A 16709-nucleotide genomic window follows, 5' to 3' on the forward strand; every position below is an offset into this window, starting at 1 on the left:
CGGACTGGCTCATTTGGGTGAGAGTTTTCCCGGCTTTGTGCGGGAGTATTCCCGGCTTGCTCACTCCTTCTTCAGGTGACATTACTGAATTATTTAAGAGTTAGTGCCTTGTGCGTGTAGCCTTGCTGCGCGGGTAGCCTTCCCTGATGGCTAGTATCCGTTGCTGCGGGAACAGGCGGAGTACGTCGACCATTGGGAGGCTTTTCCTGCGGGAACAGCTTGCGTACTGCGCGTAAGGACGTCACGTCTCTGAGCATGGTGGGTCCTGCGGATCCAGTTGGTTTTTGCGCAGACGTCCCTCTTTAAGGTGAGTTGCGAGTTTAGTCTTTGCGCAGACGTCCTTCTTGAAGGTGAGTCTTGCGGGTCCAACTGCTCAGACGTCCCTCTTTGAGGTGAGTCTTGCGGGTCCAACTGTGCTTTGTTGGGACCTACCTCTTCAGATTATTTAGGAATAATTCAAACTTCAAATTCCAGGTGTATGTAATCTCTTGGCTTTGCGCCTACGGCTTCCGAATCAATGGCTGATAGAGTCGGGTCATAGATACATTTTCGCACATCAAGGTTTTCGCACTGTTGCCGGGGACATAGTTTGAGGCGTTTAGAGAACTACCCGAGTTGGGAACTTGTCTGTTTATTTATGTAATCTAGTTTTGATTAGTTTAGTTTAATTAGATTCATTTTATTTATTTGTTTTAGTTAAGGGCTCTATGTGTTATTTGAAAAGTAATTATTTACCCTTTATTTGAGCTTACTCATGTTTATCTCACTAGTGCATGCCACACACACGTTCGCAGGGATCATCCGAGTTAAAGCCTTTTTCCGAACCCTAACACGTGTTTCATAGGCGATCAAAGGCACATCTAGCAGAAGTAGAGATGGGTGACGCACCACCACCTCCAAGGAGAATAGTTTCAGAGCGGGTACGTCCGGCCAATGCTGGCGCGAGATCCAGCATCGCTCCACCAGCCATCACGGTAAACACTAATTGGCATATTCCTTCTAATATTCTAAACACTATTTCACATTCTGCACAATTTCACGGGTTGATCCACGAAAACCCTCACTCTCATCTCACTCGCATTGCTCGTATCTGCAACACAGTTAACTTCACTGGCGGTTCTAAAGATGTAATCAAGCTTGGTGCTTTTCCTTTCTCACTCGTTAACCATGATAGTATGTGACTTGAATCCCTCCCACAGGGGTCCATAGCTACCCGGGCCGCTATGCAAACCGAATTTCTCAAAAATTACGATCCTTCGGCTAAAGCCGCTCGTTTGCATAATCAGATTCATCTTTCCAGATGGAGGACACGGAGATGTTCTACGAGGCATGGGAGTGGTTCAAAATCTACTAGCCTTATGTCCCAACCACGGTTTGAAAGACTGGGCAGTTGTTGAGAATTTCTATAACAAGGTGACATACGTGACGCAGAGCATGCTCGACACAGCTGTATGAGGTAACTTGCTGACGACGAAGGATGCCGATGTGTGCATAGCCTTATTAAATGGGTGAGCCATGAGTGGATACCAGCGACCACCCGCTAAGAGTACCAAAAGCTTCGACTCTATATCACGTGCCATACATTCGGTCGACACGACCACCGCACTTACGACACAGGTTGAGGCGTTAAAAAAGATAGTGAAAGACATGCAGGTGAAGAGTTAGCTTTGCGAGATTTGTAGAGGCAGCCACGATACAAATCAGTGCCCCGTAGGTTTCTAGGAAGAGGTTGTTGACTTCATAATCTATCCAAACTGAAACCATAATAATAATAATAATAATAATAATTCATATAATTCACAATGGAGAAGCAATCAAAACTAAAATTGGAGAAACATAAATCAATCCGGCTTCCAGCAACGTCAAAACCTATTCCAGGATTCCGGAGAGGGGCCAAGCAGTGGAGAGAAAAATCCTACCTTATAGGAGATGATGGCACAGCCGGCGCAGATGCTATCCCAGCTCAAGACATGAGAAGATTCCCGTCATAAAGAAACCCAAGAGAAATTATGTGAGCACGAAACTTTCATGAAAAATCAGGGAGCATCGATTCGGAAGCTAGAGCTGCATATGGGAGACATAGCTAGTCCTTTAAATGAGAGGTCGTCATGTACACTTCGGAGAAATAACGAGCAAAACCCGAGAGGATTCGTGAAAGTTGTGATTACTAGGAGCAGTGTAGGGGCACGTGACGAGCCCATGATCCAGGAGGTGACTACAAGAGGAGTCGACGAGGAATTCTTTCGTCGGTGCTAAAACATCTCAAAATATAATACTAATATTACGGCATTTAATTTTCAAATTTCAATCATTCCTTATCAAACATCGATCCTATCTTATCTTGTTATACTAATAAACAAAAATAATGATACTTAGCTGTCCTGATCACATTCATTCATTCATAGTATAAAATTCTCTTCTAATCTTCTAATATTTTTTCTCCTTAATCCATATCAGATTATCATTCATGCGTCATTTATGAAAATGATTTGATTCATGAGTTACAACATTATATATTTCAAGATTCAAGATATTATGCACATTTATAACCATTTACAACAATTTAATACCTAAAACATATCATCTATGGGTCATTAGGGAAAATTATTTGACCCATGAGTTACAACATTTTCAATATATTTCAAATCATTCTATATGAAAAATCATTGTATGTACTTCTAATATTTTGTTTTTATTATTGTTGTGAATCTGTTTGAATATATTTTTACTGTTTCTTCAAACTCGTAGCAATATTGAAGTCAGCACAATATTTAATCTGATTATGTGTTTTCCATATGAATGTTGAGATTGTGTACTTCTTATTGTTTGTACTATATATTTCATATCTTAAACGACTATGATCCCAAGTTTGTTTTTGATGAACATGATTAGTTACCACGCCCAGTAGGAAGAGATAAAGGCAAGGCGACGACGAGAGGTGGAAGATCTTCGTCTAGAACGACATCCTCAATGAGTTCCGAAGTGAGCTCGCGTTTTGAAAAAATACTCAAAAGATGAAAACACAAGAATGCATTTAGAAAGAAAAATGATGCATGAGCAATACAAAACAATGCACGATGAAAGAAAAAAAATTCAATTAGAGCAGTAACGAGACAAGGGTTTCAATTTTCTCGTTAATGATCTATCGTATTTGGATCCGGCCACACGAGCTTTTTTGGAGAAAAAAGATAATGCCAAATATGCAAACGAGTACGAAGACGAAGAATACGACGACGAATATTAATTATATTTTGGTTAATTTAAGTTGTTATGTTCTCATTTTTATATGTTTTTTTATTTTCTTTTATTTTTAGTTATAGTATTATTAAATTATTATCTAGTTTTTATTCTATTGTGTATGTTAAAAAATAAATAAAATCTTCAAAGTCCATCGAGGCTGCGGACCATAATGGGACAACATAGTAGAGGGCTTTAAAGTCCTTAGTGCCGATATGGCGATGATGTGGTATCTTGAAAAGGCTTTAAAACCCTCTCCATAGTGAATAGCCTTAGAAATACATAATAAAAGTTGGGTTAGTCGTTCTGACATGGTGAGCTAGCCTATATCAACATGGTAGTTTTGGTCATTTTCTTTGTCATTTTAAGATGTTTGAATAAAAATTGTCATGTATGTTTAAGGCCTTTAATTGCCATATATGTTGAGGGACTTCAGATATTCTTGGTACGAGATACAACAAACTAAACAGAAACTAAGTTGATTTAAAGAATATATTTGAACTATTCAACCTTTGATTATTTAGGAAGAATTCAAACTTCAAATTCCCAGGTGTATGTAATCTCTTGGCTTTGCGCCTACGGCTTCCTAATCAATGGCTGAGAGAGTCGGGTCCTAGAACATTGGGTAGATCAATACCCGAATCTATATCCCATGCATCATCCTCCTTGGGTTGGAAAGGAATCAACCTCAGAGCCACAATCACCATCACTCTCACCGACACGTGGAGACAATTTAGCTACATTGATAGTGGAGAGCTTCTATATGCTTTTAGGAGTATTTTCATAAAAATATCAGGCAACATAATTTTTCAAAAGAAATTGACTAAATTATCGCTATCGCATGTTACATTTGCATGATGAGTTTACTTGACACATCTGCGTTAAAATGTAAATGTTCATTACACATGTTTCAATGGTTGACTCGTGAGATGTAAGGCCCTGTTACTGGTGCCCTACATTTGGTGTTGGATTTACTCAAACGCAATTCTTAATATCAGAGTTAATTAAAACTTTACGCGGAATATAAAACTTCAACCATAAAACATTACATAACCTTTAAATCTTGTCTTATCAAACATTCAGTCATTTAAAAACAAAACATAGTCTTTAAAACATCATAACATTTCCTTGATATGCCAGTATCTTCAATTTCATGTCATGTGTCCTTATCAAGCGAGCTGTTTCATTCTACTCAACTACGTGCATACTAAAAGTCAGCTCCGCTGAGTGAGTTTTAGTTAATCAGGTAACATACAATACTTTCACCTACTTATACATACGCATCCGAAGATACATATTATATGCTTAACCTACTCATCTTTCTTTCATACATATATAAATATATACATTCTTTCTTTCATTCTTTCTTTTATTCTTTCTTTACATACTTAACATTTATCAATACTTTACATACTTCTACGTTTTAAAGAGCGTTACGCCCTACTGCCTCGAGTATTATTAGGGCTCAGTCCCTTTCTGCATTGAGTATTATTAGGGCTCAGTCCCTTTCTTCTGTACCTGGCTACCTCTTACATTCATTCATAACATACATACATATCATTCATACATTATGCATAACATTCATATCCATAGGTATAACTTGACAGTTCATGCAATATCCGAATATCATTCACGCTCTGACAAGCAATCATTCACATCTTTCACATAATTCATATATGGCATACACTTATCTCTTAGGATAAGGGTATTAATTAATCACATCGAGTATGCACACAGCCCCGAAAACATAACAAGGAATGGGGCTATAACTCACCTGAATGCGGTTACGTTCACCGTTAATAGTTATTCCCTTCCTGAGCTGTGCACGGCTAACTGTATAATATTTACACGTATCAATTAACTATTACTACTCATATCGCATTTCTATCTTTATATAACCCACAACGTACGGGGTCCGGGGGCAGCGCCCCTGGCAGCGGGGTTCTAGGGGCGGCAGCCCCTAGCAGGGTCCAAGGGGCAGAGCCCCTGGCTGGGGTCGAGCTGATATTTATCAAACTTCCATTAGGATTTTAAATTATTATTTAATTCGCTAACTCAAAAGTTCAAGGGATTATTTGTAATTAATTCATTCTTTTATAAGTCCAGGGACTGTTCTGACATTTATCAAACTTCTAGTTCGTTACTTGGTTCTTAACGAATTGGTTTGTCTTAACGAACTGGTCATTGTAGCGAATTGAACCCTTTAACGAACTGGTCCTCTGACGAATCAGTCCATGTAACGAACCAGTCCATATAGCGAATCAGTCCAGGTAACGAATTGGACCTTCTAATTCGTTATCTCCTTTAACGAATGACTAAAACGAATTGCGGTTAATTCGTTATCTTTTCCTTAACGAATCTGGACACGAACTAAGGCTAGTTCGTTATTCTTTCCTCAGCGAATCAACTTAACGAATTACCTCTAGTTCGTTAACTCTCCGTTAACGAATTAGGATTAGGTCAGACAATGTCAGAAACATTCTCTGACATCATTAAATGTTCAGCCGCCTTTCCGGCGCCGCCGTGCCGGAAAACCGCAGAACTCACCAGAAAAACGTATTTTCACTGTTTTACACTGTTTTTCATCGTTTTTCGTCCCGTTCAATCTAGATCTGAGCTACGGTGATCCCTAAACTCATCTTAGGTTCGGTTCATGCCCGATTCCACCCGGATCTCGTGACTTAAACGGTTTAACGGTGTCGGCTTGTCGTTTCGTGACCTTAACTACGGGTTTAAGCTCATACAACATCATACTATCATTACCTCGGGTGGTCGATGCTTGGTTTCCTTCTTGGTTTCGGTTTAGATAGGGAGAGAACTAGAGAGAGAGCTTAAGTGTGTGTTTTGGTGATGTATGGAATATGTGTGAAATGAATTAAATGGGTGATTTAAGGTTTATATAATTATGGATCATGGGCTTAAGCCCATGGTCTTTCCTTCTTTCTTTTAACCCAAGTCCATAACTCATATCTATTTAACCCAACACTAGCCCGACTCATAATAACTCGTAATTTCATTTATTAACCGAAACTAGAAAACGGAATATTCATGAGAAAAAAATTATAAAAAATTTCTATTGATGTAACCTACATAGAATATATATGATTTAAAAAAAATGGTTTTCAAAAGTACTTGATACGTGTGGAGAGAGAAAGAGGAGGCACCCTTCTCGTTCACAATATCTCTCGTAGACACAACTCTATCCACTTGACCTTGGCTCCACAACGCAGAAGTCCACCTCCCCTGTCCGTGCAGCTTCGCCACCTAGACCCAGACCTTGGGTGGTGGAGGCTTGGAGCACGTGGTGGTGCTCTTACTATTTCAGACAAATAAATCTATGGTGTATAAAATGGAAAGTCACGTAACTAGCTACACCGGAATATATATTAGTTTTAAGGATGATAAAATCACCCTAAAGTTTGCAAGTATTTTGGCCATCAAACTATATACTCACCCTAAAGTCCTCTATATCAACATGTACATGTGTTTAATATATTAATACCTTTAATATATGATTAATAACTTTAACATATGATTAACTTGGCTAATGTTAAACTCGATCAAATATTTGATGTAAATAAAACTTCATAAAGTATTTAATATAAAAATTTATAATTTCTAGAATGCAACAATAATTAATATATGTATTGAAGTTAAAATATGTTCACATTGTATATATGGCAATATTTTAATATTATTTGTCATGTGTTTTATAATACATTTACTTGTGAATGGGTAGAATAACTAAGTTCTTACAGGATGCATGGATGTTAATAGCTCTGATTGATCATATTACATCACTTTCAAGATTGTCACTCATACAATGTTGGGTTTGACAATCTTGGTGTTGGTATTGCCATGAGAGCAACTTTCTTCTTCAACACAATCCCAAACTTTTCTGACAAATCAGGTTCTTTTCCTTCTTCCAATTCCCAATCAAAAGAGTGAATTATGGATCCAAGCAAAAACACAAACATTCGCTCTGCCGTGGCAATACCTGCGCATATCCTTCGTCCTGAACCAAACGGGAGATAACTAAAGTCTTTGCCCGTGCTATCCAAGTTCCCATCCAAGAACCTTTCAGGTCGAAATTTCAACGGGTTGTCCCAAACGGTAGGGTCTCCATGTATTGCCCATACATTCACAAACACCCTAGAACCTTTTGGGACTGTGTAGCCACCAATCACACATGACTCACTTTGACAATGTGGGACCAAAAGTGGAACTGTTGGGTGGAGTCGAAGAGTTTCTTTCATGATGGCATATAGGTAAGGTAGTTTGTTGATGTGGGATTCTTCAACTATGTTATCTATCCCGACCACCGCCTCTATTTCTTGTTGTGCTTTCTTGAGAATGTCGGGTTGGTTCATCATCTTGGCCAAGGCAAACTCGAGTGCATTTGAGGTCGTATCCGTCCCTCCAACCACCATATCCTGAAAAATTAAAAATGCATGTAAGACCATGCGTAGTCAAAACTCTTCACATATGGACGTTGTGTGGCACGTGACGTCTTTGTCATCAATGGATAGTTTTGTAAAAAATGGTGTAATGGTAAAAAGCCAACAACTCTCCAAAACTCTCATGCAATAATTACGTACATTACCCCCCCCCCCCCTCCTCTCTCTCTCTCACACACACACACAAAACTAGTGCATGTGTACAAAACTCTCCAACCCGAAACTTAGGAGAGGGGGGGGGGGTGTAGCAAGCGTTTTGGGAGAGTTTTGGCCCCAAAGGCCAAAACGCAACCACAACCACAACGTTGCAACCACGGTTGGGCTTATAACTAAACCAATTATAAATTTCTTTTTCTTATAACAACATAAGTACTATGATAATTATCACAAGCACGCCTTTGAGATGAGTGATAGTAAATGGTGTGTTGGAGTCACCACCATCTATAAGCTTCAACAAAACATGCAAAAAATCCTTGTTTTCATTACCACCCATTTTCCTCCTTTGTTCTATCATTGTCTCAAATATCCCATCAAATTTCTTGGCCAACACTTTCATATTCTTCTTAATCCCTTGCGGATCAAACGTAGCCAAACCCGGATAAAAGTCCGACAAGTTCGGCGTCCCCAAGTATCCTGTCAACTCACTCACCAGCTGCCGAAACTCTGCTCCTAGTATCTCCCTATCACCCGACTTCACAGAATCACCCCATATCATGCCAGTAACCACATTCAATGTTGTCAAAAACATCAACTCCCCAATGTCTACTGGCAACCCGACATTATTGTACAAATATTTCACAGTGTTTCTAACCTCTTTCCTTCGGATAGCGTAAACCGAATCCAAAACTTGGTTGTTAAGCATTTCTCGTACACAAATCTTTCTCAACATCCGCCACTGATCGCCATACGGTGCCCAAACAATGTCGTTTCCACCGTATGTTGCCTCTTTCCCAGCAACCGGAACGTCTCGGTTGGCAAAGATGATATCATTCAGTTTTAGCACCTCATAGGCCAATGCTGGAGAGGTGATGAGAATGCCAAGTTTTTTACCGAGCCAGAGCCTTGAAATCGGACCGTATGTTTTGGCCACATTGGCAAAGTAGGAGTGGAGTTCCGGATCAAGAGATAGGAGGTTTCCGAGGAGCGGTAGAGGCCGTGGGCCTGGCGGGAGTGGCGGGTGGGGATCCTTTGATGTTAATAATATCCATACAAGCCATAATATGGATAGTAATGAGGTTATTATGAGAATGCTGGTTGCAACCTCTCCGAACATCATTGTTTGTTGGTAATTAGTGCAAAGATGTTTAAGAATGAAATGTGATGAATGGTTATTGTGTTAGTTAAATAATGAGTGTTGGATGAGTTCAGTTTCTAGTCTAACAACAAGACCACAAGTACCCTTATCTATAAATGGATAGGTTATGATGAAAGAGAACCAGTCAAGTTTCTTTCTATATATATCAACCTGAAGTGCGTTGGTAATTAATTACGTATTCGGAAGGACACATATGGAACAAGACAAGTTATTCTTTTCATCAAAACAGAAGCATATATATCTAGCAAGTTGCTAAATATGATGACCATTTATATTGCATTTATAATGGTATATATCATTTTCGATGCATTTGGAAGGCTATGAATGATCTAATCTTTGAGAACAAACCGGTTTGTTTATCTAAATCCGATCCTCGCTTAAAAACATTACATGTAAAGATTGGATTAATTTTCTTTTGTAATAGCGTTTCGCTATTTATTTGATTGAAATTCGTCGTTAAATGAATACCAGTTAAATTGCATTCAACAGATTATTTGTTTGCGTAGGCCAGTGTATAAGGAATAAGGATGCCCTCATAAGATTTTATAATTAAAGGATGACCTTTTTTTTTTTTTACTTTAATGATTGGGTCGGTAGAAAATAATGAAAGTGGGGCGTATGGTAGTTGGGCTGTAATGGTGATAGAGGTGTACAAAACAGATTTAAAAAAAAAAAAAGACTAGTTACGGTTTTTAAAAATTACCAATTGAGGGGGATAAGAAATATGAGAGTGAGACAGATCGTGAAGAACTGAACAAAGGATTAAATAAATAACGATGGACAGTATATGCTGATTTGTATAGAACTACATTTCAAAATGATCAAGATTACTACATGATGTTTCCTGTTCATTATAAATTTATATTACTTTGAAGTACCCTTAGGTGCGTTCGCTTCACGGACTTTTTTTAAAGGATTTGGAATTAGAATAGGAATTGGAATTGGAATTGGAATTGGAATGAAATGGAATGTTTTAGAATCCCTATCATGTGTTTAGTTGGTTAATATGTATTGGAATTTGAATCTTCTTCATTCTTGAGTTTTTTTTTTTTTTTTTTTCTTTTAAGAACGAGGGCAAAGGCGGAAACGTTTTAGTTTTTTTACATTTTTCGTTTTTGATTTATATTTTGAGTTATGATTTTTTTATTAATTTTTTTGAATTTATTTTGGAAGGGTTTTTATTTTTAATAAGAAAATAATTAACAATCCTTTCAAATAGGTGGGATTTTAAAATCCCATGAAATGTGGGATTTGATGGGATTTAGTTTCCATTCCCATTCTTTCATCTAATGAAACGAACATATCAATTCATGTGATTTAAAATCTCATTCCTTATAATTACTTACAAATCCTTGAAACGAACAGGCCTTTTAGAGCATGAGTAATGGCAAAATATGTAGTTTTTAAGTCATGTCACTCATTTTTCATCCTTTACTCTTCTCTCCTACTTTTTCCCTAATAGGCTCTCTCTTCTTCATGTGGCTTTCTCTCTTTCCCTTGTCTAAAATCAAGAAACTAACTTAAAAATCAATTACAATAATCCCAAATACGACACCCATGATAATATATAAAATTGTGTTTCCTAGAAATACAAAATAGAGTTGTGAATTTTAAAGTTTATAAACATATATCATTCTACGTCACGAAGAATGGTGTTTCTAGTAAAACTCTAAAAGCAGTTATACATCCAATCAAACCCATGAAAGAAGTTACAAAGTAGTCGGTGACAATTTTGTGACTATTAAAAGAAATTATTGTGTTCTTGTTAGCTTTTCTATCTCTAATTGCTATACAATCATAAAATACCCATCTCATCCACATCATAGATTGGTTTTGCAATTCAAAAAAGGGTAGCGACGAATCTTATTGCCCATTTGCCTTCTATTTCGATATAAACACTACTTTTTTATTGAATTCCCTTGATTGTTCTTATTATTCCACTACATATGCTAACATGTGTCACCTTCAACAGTATTTTTGGTGTTCCTTTACGCTCCTTGTCAACCTCTATATCTTGATGTGATACAAAGTAATTGTTGCGATATTCATTGGTTTTAACATCAAAATGAACACACCTCTTGTCAAATAAATAGTAGGAAAATAGTTGGGCCTCTTACTATTTACAAGATGACAATAGCTATGAGTAGTGCTACTAACGCCTACGTTGCTTATAATGAGATGTCTAGTACAAATATAGTAACCACCCATAAGTGTTCAACAAGAACGTCTTAACTATGTGGACATTGTAACCATTTGCCATAAGTGGTTTGCACTGGTTTTCAGACCCGAATTCCATCATCTAGAGTTTCGATTCTAACGCAGGTAATTTTCTTCAAACTTAACAGTTTTCACATAACTGATTTTATTGTTAAAACACATAAATCTTTAAAGTTAGTAAGTCACTTATTTATTCATACTCTAAATTTCAACCACAATCTTACAAATTTAAAATTTCAAGATTTAAATAAATTATCTAGAGGTGTAAAAAAAACCTGAATAGGGTATCGGACCCAGAAAGAAAAAACCCGGAACCAGTTTTTTTATACATGGGTTATTAATACCCGAACCCGTACCCGACCCAACCATAGGGTACGGATAGGATAAGCATATTAGTACCAAAACCCATATCCGAACTAGACCTGATTTGTAGCCGATAATACCCAAATCTGAAACCGGGTTTTCAAATACCCGAACAATACCTGAAAAATACCCCTAAAAAGTGCAATCCCAAAAAATCCAACCTATACCCGAAAAATACCCAGAAAAAAAGCCTGGGTACTAGCAATACCCGAACCCGACCCGGGTATTAACAATACCCGATTTTCCAGTACACGGTCATACCTGAACCGCTATCCATACCCGAATCCGGGTTTATGAAAAACACGATTTGTGCACTTCAATAGTATTTTGCAAGCCCAAACTATATTGGTAGCCCAATCCAAATACTTCTTACAGGACCACATAATATAACCAATACCAGTCACCAGAGTCCAGTTAACAACTAATAATAATAATACATGATAACATTTGTGCTAACGGATATACCAACCACTCATAACCACCACTCACCACTATAACCATCACCACCGTCGTTATGGCCAGAGCTCTCGCTCTCGGTTTCGCCACCGCCACCGCCTCCACCGCAGCCTTCACAACCGTATCTATCAACCGTACCAGACCTTCAGCCAACTTCAGAACCAAAATTCAGTGTATAGGATGGGTATATAGTACACATATTTAGTTATTAACTCAACTGGTTCAGTAACCGATTATATGAAACTGGTTTAATTAATTCTTACGTTTGTTATCTGATTATGTTAAGGTAGGATCCTGAAGGAATATTGGGCCCACCCACAACCGGTCACTTAGCCCGGCGTGAGTTCAAGAGACGACTTGAGAAAGACGCGGATGCTCGCGAACAATTCCAACGACAAGTTCAAGAAGAAAACGAACGTCGGCGTGCTTTGCGCGAGGTGAACTTGAGTTTCTTGAATTGCATTATTCGGTTTTTCGGTATTGTGAGTTTTGTGGTTAGAAGATTTAGGCGTGTGAACGAATTGAACGTTTTATATATGTTTGTTTATTTATTAAACGAACTGAACGGATATGAATAACATATTTTAAATATTTAGGGGTATTTGGGATTGCTTATTTACACCAACTTATAACTTTTTAGAAAAAAATTATAAGATTGTTTGGTATTGAGAATATTTGTGAGTGTATAAAAGTCAATAAGTTAAAATATTGTAACTTACTGACTTGTGAGAAAAAATCATAAGGCGGGAAATAAGGAATCCCAAACCAGTGGCGAAGCTTGGACAAGTTTGTCAGGCACCCCCCCCCCCCTCAAATGTATTGAAAAAAAAAAATCATAAACAAGGAGGGAATTGGGGGGGGAGGGCTAAGTTCAATTTTTACGTAAAAAAAATAGGGGGGCGAGCCACTCAGGCATTCACTAAGCTTTGCCCTTGTCCCAAACACCCCCTTAGTTGAACGATCTAACATGAAACACATGTTCGTTCATTTATGTTTGCTTTGTTTTATTTAGTTATGTTCATTTGTTCTTTCACTTCAATTAAAAAAAACTTATTTTGTTACTTTGTTGTTTAAGTTCACTTGTTTGTATATTCATTTAATTTTTTAGGCCATTAACAATTTTGGTGTAGTTTTGTGAGATTAAATTAAATGTCACCTATTACAATTTAGTTTATTAATCTTCGGACCCAATTTTGGTTGATGTTCATGTTTACTTTTAATTGATGTTTGGTTAGTTATGCCTGTGGTTTTTTACGTTAATGAACCGTTTTGTTTTATAGTATTAAAGAACAAACATAAAATAAGTCTACGCATCCATTTTCTTAACAAATGAACACTAACAAGAAAAAAACATTCGTTTAAAATTTCATGTTTCGTCGTTTGTTAACTTAAAGTTAAACGAACGAACATGGACATGCTTTTATTTGGTTCCTTTATATCCTTATGTGTTGTTTAGGTTTTGAATATGTTTTCTTATGTTTGTGTGATAATTTGTATTATAGTCTCGGCGTGTTCCAAATAATGTTGAGGAGCTTGTTGAATATTTTCTTGATACCGAAGCTCAAGAGCTTGAATTTGAGATTGCTAGAATGAGACCTAAGTAAGTTTTTGCATTCCATGCTTACTTCTTGTTACAAATATTAATCTGATTATTAACTAATAAGGGGCGATCCGAGCCGAACCGGGGCAAGCTCAAGCTGGGCTCGGCTCGGTTTTAAAACCGAGCTAAAATATTAAGCTCGAGCTATGCTTGGTTTCAGACCGAGCTAGCTCGGCTCGATTTAGTCTAATTTTGAAAAATAATAATAATAAGTTTCAACCAAATCAACGGTAAGTTCATAACGAGTTCAACCGAACATTAAATACATAACGAGTTCAACCAAATACAAAATAAGTTATAAGCAATACGTAATCGTATAAGAACAATAAGATCATTAGCTTCCGAACCAACCCGTGATCGATAACAATAATGCAAGAGTACGTTTTGAGAAATAAGAACAAGAAATTTGTTTTTAACAACTTGTCTATATTAGGAAATAGGATTGGAGAGGGATATTTGGCCTCTTTTTACTTTAAACATTTTTAATAATATGATATATCTATATAAAAAATAAAATATATTAAAAGTAAAATAATCCGGGTCGAGTTACCAAGCGAGCCAAACTGAGCCGATCCGGCTCGTTACGCACCGAGCCAAGCTAAGCTCGCTTTCTAATGCAGCCGAGCCAGCCCAACTCAGTGTCAAACCGAGCCATATTGAGCGAGCTTTTTTGAGCTAGATTCAAGCGAGCTCCAAACTCGCGAGCCTTTTGAACATGCTTACAACTTATTATTACTAATATGATATTAATTATAAATTAATATTTCAACCCAAACACGACCTATTTTATAATTTAACACTAGCACAAATAAAGGTTTCTAAAGAGGATGTAACTAATAATTATATCTTTTACAGCCATACGGTTTTGTTGATCTTTACAACGGCCCTATTTACACGGTTTCCTGTTCATTTTATACAACGGTTTCTGTAAATAGTTTTTTCTATTTCAGTTGTTTTTTACTTTTTACAGCGGTTCAATATTGTTAACCGTTGTAAAGAAAGTCTTTACATAAAGCGGGTTAGTCCAAACCGTAATAAATGAGGATTATTTATAACAATTAAGTCCTAACCACTTTAAATGCGGTTTATTTTGAGCAGTTGTTCTAAGTTTTTGTTACAATTTTATGTAAAACCACCGTAAATAAAAATTTAGACAATTTTGAAATAGCTTTTTCGTACTCATGAAACATGTCAAGTTGTCAACCTAAATACAACTATAACTTTTTTTTTAATGTCACCTCATACTAACACCGGTACTTTCAGGTTAACCGATGAGTTCTTTACTCACTTAAAGTTTGAACTTGGTCAGATTCGGTTTGCGGTTCAAAAAAACCCAGGTTTGCTTACTTATTTTACCATTTGTTTAAATCATAATTATATATTAATCTCAGACTAATGTGAGTAAAAACTAAAAATGATCATTGTAGGATATGGAAGATAGAATAATTGAGTTGGAAGCACTACAAAAAGCCCTTTTGGAAGGAATAGGTTATTATCTTTATAACAATATTATACTAGAAGTAACATATTTCTAAACCAGTAAAATATTTGTCCTTTTATATATTAATTTGCAGAGGCTTATGATAAACTGCAAGCTAACATAGTGAAGGCAAAAGATAACCTAAACAAGATTTTCACATCTAAGGATATAAAAGCAACTGTAAGTGAAATCCGATTGGTTATTTTGTTGATAGTTGTTTATGTAGCGGATACTAAACCTCTATTCATATTTTGTCACATAGTTACTGGACATGGTGGAGAAGAACCAGATTAACAAATCCTTATTGGCACTTCTTGATGAAAATATAGCGAATGCTCGTAGAAGTAATCAGGCAAGTGATGCTAGTTAGATAATCAAATACGAATGAGTTACAATGTAAATCAATGAATCTAAACATTACATCAAGCCTGTTGTAAGTAGTGCCAAATCTTGTGAAATTCAAATTGATAGCCTAGACATATAGGCTTGTAAACGAACCAAACGAACGGGCACTGTTCGTTTGTTTAACTTATATGAACAAATGAACTAACATGTCGCACTTACACGTACATATTTTCTTGTACGTGTTTATTTGTTAAGAAAATGAATATGTCCGCATTAGCTTATGTTCGTTTGTTAATATTCTAAACGAACAGCTCATGAATATAAAAGGACATAAATTTGTATATAAAAGAGAGAACATAAGATTTCAAAAGTTACAAATGTGTATAAACAAAGGGTATTAAATTGTGATAATTAAGTTGATCTTAAATTAATATAAGAAATACATAAATTTGAAGGCATACTAAAGTGAACGATCATGAATGAACGATTAAAAGCGAATGCAAGTGAACGAACAAGGCACGTGTTCATGTTAGTTTGTTTAATTAAATACAAAATATTGTGTTCATGTTCGTTTGTTTATTATACGAGTGACCATAAACGCATTTCCTACCAAACGGTTAATAAAACGTTCAGTTTGTTTGCAGGCATGTAGACATAAAATTAAATAAACCAGTCCATGATTATTAGTTAATACAAAATGTCTAACCATAATTATAAGTTATAATTTAATCTTTCATAACTGTGTATGGATGATTTGTTCCATCATGTAGTTACAAGCGGCAGAATACATGGAGAAGGTTCGCGGGGCTGTGCGCAAGTACTATACCGTCTAGTTTTGATGTAGAAAATATGCAAAATATCATTGTTTGATTATACACATGATGTGTAATTGAGGTAATAGAATAAAAAACTGTTACAAAACATTTTAATACCATGATTGACCTAATCTGGTTACATGGTTGAGCTTATCTTGTTCTTTTTGGTGATGTTGTGGCAGTCTATGAAATCAACTTGGCCTTAAATTTAGGAAGTATCATGTGGTGGTTGTAAATTATTGATTCATTGTCATATGCATGGTGACCTTGAGAGAAACTTGATTATTTTTTATTTGAATTTAATAAGAATAAATCTCTCTTGCTACACCTATAGTTGATTCCATAGCCTGTAATTTTTACATTTAATAATAATAAATAATAATAATAATAATAATAATAACAATGTGCTATTCAATTTGATTAT

At 36.4% G+C, this 16709-nt stretch overlaps 2 protein-coding genes and 1 long non-coding RNA gene across 3 annotated transcripts; 2 read left to right on the forward strand and 1 right to left on the reverse strand.

Moving 5' to 3' along the window:
• Positions 1-6904: 6904 nt before the first annotated feature.
• On the reverse strand, positions 6905-9224 carry LOC143603718 (geraniol 8-hydroxylase-like). Its single transcript, XM_077080436.1, has 2 exons — positions 8083-9224; positions 6905-7670 (listed from the first exon to the last, which is right to left on the reverse strand). Exons 1-2 carry the CDS (start codon positions 8968-8970, stop codon positions 7050-7052), a joined length of 1509 nt encoding a protein of 502 aa, XP_076936551.1. The 5' UTR covers positions 8971-9224; the 3' UTR covers positions 6905-7049.
• A 2798-nt stretch (positions 9225-12022) lies between these two features.
• Positions 12023-16456, forward strand: LOC143603717 (uncharacterized). Its single transcript, XR_013148122.1, has 8 exons — positions 12023-12229; positions 12336-12482; positions 13548-13645; positions 14909-14982; positions 15073-15133; positions 15220-15305; positions 15388-15477; positions 16241-16456. It is a non-coding gene; the product is annotated as an uncharacterized LOC143603717 (long non-coding RNA).
• LOC143603715 (uncharacterized) lies at positions 12104-13649 on the forward strand. Its single transcript, XM_077080435.1, has 3 exons — positions 12104-12229; positions 12336-12482; positions 13548-13649. Exons 1-3 carry the CDS (start codon positions 12104-12106, stop codon positions 13647-13649), a joined length of 375 nt encoding a protein of 124 aa, XP_076936550.1.
• Positions 16457-16709: the final 253 nt, after the last annotated feature.

This window comes from Bidens hawaiensis, unplaced genomic scaffold (assembly GCF_021521415.1).
Source record: "Bidens hawaiensis isolate Kalapana, Puna unplaced genomic scaffold, B.hawaiensis_p1.1 tig00062510_1, whole genome shotgun sequence".
Classification (NCBI taxonomy): domain Eukaryota; kingdom Viridiplantae; phylum Streptophyta; class Magnoliopsida; order Asterales; family Asteraceae; genus Bidens; species Bidens hawaiensis.